General features: G+C 38.3%; 2 protein-coding genes across 2 annotated transcripts; both read left to right on the top strand.

Annotated features, from left to right (window-relative positions):
- Positions 1 to 1,962: 1,962 nt before the first annotated feature.
- On the top strand, positions 1,963 to 2,355 carry LOC150082065 (uncharacterized). The gene has a single exon (XM_090380419.1). It carries the CDS (start codon positions 1,963 to 1,965, stop codon positions 2,353 to 2,355), a length of 393 nt encoding a protein of 130 aa, XP_090236545.1.
- Positions 2,356 to 2,413: 58 nt separating this feature from the next.
- Positions 2,414 to 2,761, top strand: LOC150082064 (uncharacterized). The gene has a single exon (XM_090380418.1). It carries the CDS (start codon positions 2,414 to 2,416, stop codon positions 2,759 to 2,761), a length of 348 nt encoding a protein of 115 aa, XP_090236544.1.
- The last annotated feature ends 253 nt before the right edge of the window (positions 2,762 to 3,014 follow it).

The raw sequence follows: 3,014 nt of genomic DNA, 5'->3' as shown, positions 1-3,014 counted from the left end.
TCTAAAAAATTATAGTTTTGACTGTCCATTTTAGGAGCTTTTGCATATATATAACCCCCTCGTGAGAGACTCGCCTTGACGAGGGAACTTGCGTGCTTCAATGATACATAGAGCTATGCCGGCGGTAATGTAATTACCAGCGGGGCCTCCCAAGCCGGACAGATCTGAGTTGAGAGGCCAGACAAAGAGTCTCTCCTGATGATAGGCAGCAGCATCAGCATCAGTAACCAATGATAGCAAAGATCAGTTAAGATCTGGCTGGCATCACTGATTGAATACAAGCATGGTCATCCTGACTATTGACTGTATTACTGCGGTGTGAAAAAGAAAGGAAGCTATCACACTATTTTCCTCAGGACATCATCTAGCAATGATGGACAAAAACATTTTCGGCGCTCAGTCCCCGGCATCCCTTGAATGGGAAGAGGGTGCTAAGAATCTCCGGGTGTTCATCACTTAGATTTGGGACCTAGAATGCGAGAAGTTTATATGAAGCAGGGAAATTTGATAATTTAGTTAAAGAAATGAACAGACTTAAAATTGATATTCTTGGTGTTAGTGAGGTCAGATGGCGAGGCAATGGTAAATGTGTTAAAGATAATTGTATGTTTTATTATATGGGCACTGATGACCGAAATCATTGAGGAGGAGTTGGATTTTTGCTTAATACTAAACTATGTAAGGCAGTATAAAAAGGCGCCTCCGTAGCCAGGTGGGAAGGAGCAGCAGTGCGTAGCACACCCTTCTTGATTAGACCGGGGTTCGAGCCCGTCACCACCAAATACGGAACATGCGGAAAGGTCAGGGAATGACCACCGCACCGGAGCAATATGGCCTTAGTTGCTAATGCTCCTAAAAAACCAAATAACAACAACAACAGCAGTATAAAATGTATTACCTTACTCAGGCAGAGTGATAATGATTTAAATAACAACAAAACCTTACAGCTTAAACATAATTCAGACCTCTGCACCAACAGCCGACAAAGGATTGAGACATTTTATGAATAAATTGAATCGATGCTACAACCATCCAAGAACGGAGACATCGCAGTGATTACGGGTGATTTTAATGCCAAAGTTTGTGCTGGTGAATGTGGATGGATTATGGGCGAATTTGGACTTGGCAAGAGAAACGACGGTGGAGATAGGCTGGTAGAGTTTGCACAAAGATTTGAACTGGTTGTAATGAATACCTTCTTCGGGCTGCCACCGCGCAGACTTTATACATAGAAATCTCCAGGTGATGGAGTAAACAATATTGTGAGGAATCAAATTAATTATTTTTTGATCAACCATCGTTTAAAAAACGACGTGAAGCGTTTAAGAGCACATCCAGGAACTGACATAGGTTCTGACCATAACCCATTAATTGGAGAACTGAAAGTGAAACTGAAACGCATAAAAAAGGAGGGTAAACAACGGATTAACCTACAAAAATTGGAGAACAAAAATATTAAAAAGAAGACTGAAAACTCGTTAGCGGAGGAACTGAATTATAGTCTCCCAGAGATACAAATGAAAGATGCTGATCAATTAAAGATGCTGTGCTTAAAGTGGCAGATAATCATTTGAAAGGTGAACTTCTAAAAGCAAAACAAAAGTGGATAACGAATAACATACTAGAACTGATGGAAAAGAGAAGGCAGAACAAAAACAACCCAACAGAACACAAAAAAATTAGAACAAAAATTAGTAAGAAAATAAAAGAAGCAAAATAAAACTGGATGAGGTCCAAATGTGAAGAAATTGAGAAACTGGAATCCTTACATGACCAATTCTACAAGCATAAAGTCTTGAAAGAGGCGTTAGGACTACACTACAAAACTGATAGGGAAATACTAAAAAAGAAGAACCGAAAGATTTCAGTTTCAACTGAAGAAAAATTTTTGAGTGCTAGCAAGAATATATCAGAGAACTGTTTGATGACAATAGAAATAAAAAGTTTGACAGATCATAAAACATGGAAGGACCGAGTATCATGGAGGAAGAAGTGATCTTAGCTGTTAAATATGCTAAACGCAAAAAGACAAATGGTCCTGACGAACTTCCGACAGAACTATTAAACATAATAAAGGTGAAGATGTTGGTTGGTCTGCTCATAAAGGTTTATGACACTGGAGAAATTCCCAGAGAATGGTTGAGATCGTCGTTCATACCCATATTGAAATGTGCAAATGCAAATAGTTGTTCTCAATTTAGAACAATTAGTTTGATGAGCCATGCATTGAAAATACTTCTAAGGATTATACACAACCGAATTTATATAAGATGTAAGGAAACACTTAGTGATTCTCGATTTGGCTGCCGACAAGGACTGGGTACCAGGGAAGCCCTGTTGCAGTTCGGACTCTAATAGAAAGATGTCGAGATGTGAACCAAGAGGTATTTCTGATTCTTGAATATTGTTCGAAATGTATGCTGAAGAAATTTTTAAAGAAGCTTTAGAGGGACTTACAGAAGGGATAAAGAGTAATGGCAATACAATAAATATGATCAGATATGCAGATGATACTATATTACTGGCCAGCTCTGAGAAGGATTTACAAGCATTAACGGATAGCGTTAATAGAATAAGTGAAAATTTTGGTCTGAAGTTAAACATCAAGAAAACAAAACTTGTGTTGATAAGTAAGAAAGAAGTGCAAACAAAAAATACAATCAATAATAAAGAAGTTGAAAGGGTTAAAAGTTATCCCTATCTTAGTTGTATGCTGAGCGAGGACTGGGACCATTCTATTGAAGTACGCTCAAGAATTTAACAAGCACGTGCAGCCTTCCTTAAAATGAAGAATTTTCTATGCCACAGTGATCTTACGTTTCCTTTAAGAACAAGAATATTGAGATGTTTTGTCTTTTCTGTCCTGCTATTTGGAGCTGAACCCTGGACGTTGACAAAGAAGACCCGAAATAAGTTAAATGCTTTTGAGATGTGGTGTTACAGACGTAGTGTTAAGATGTGGTGTTAAGAGTGTCACGAACTGATAAGATAAAGAATGATGAGATCATGAGACG

This window comes from Mastigoproctus giganteus, chromosome 8, assembly GCF_048544385.1.
Source record: "Mastigoproctus giganteus isolate SK-2022 chromosome 8, ASM4854438v1, whole genome shotgun sequence".
Taxonomy (NCBI): Eukaryota; Metazoa; Arthropoda; class Arachnida; order Uropygi; family Thelyphonidae; genus Mastigoproctus; species Mastigoproctus giganteus.
This window is presented reverse-complemented; position numbering and strand designations above follow the sequence as displayed.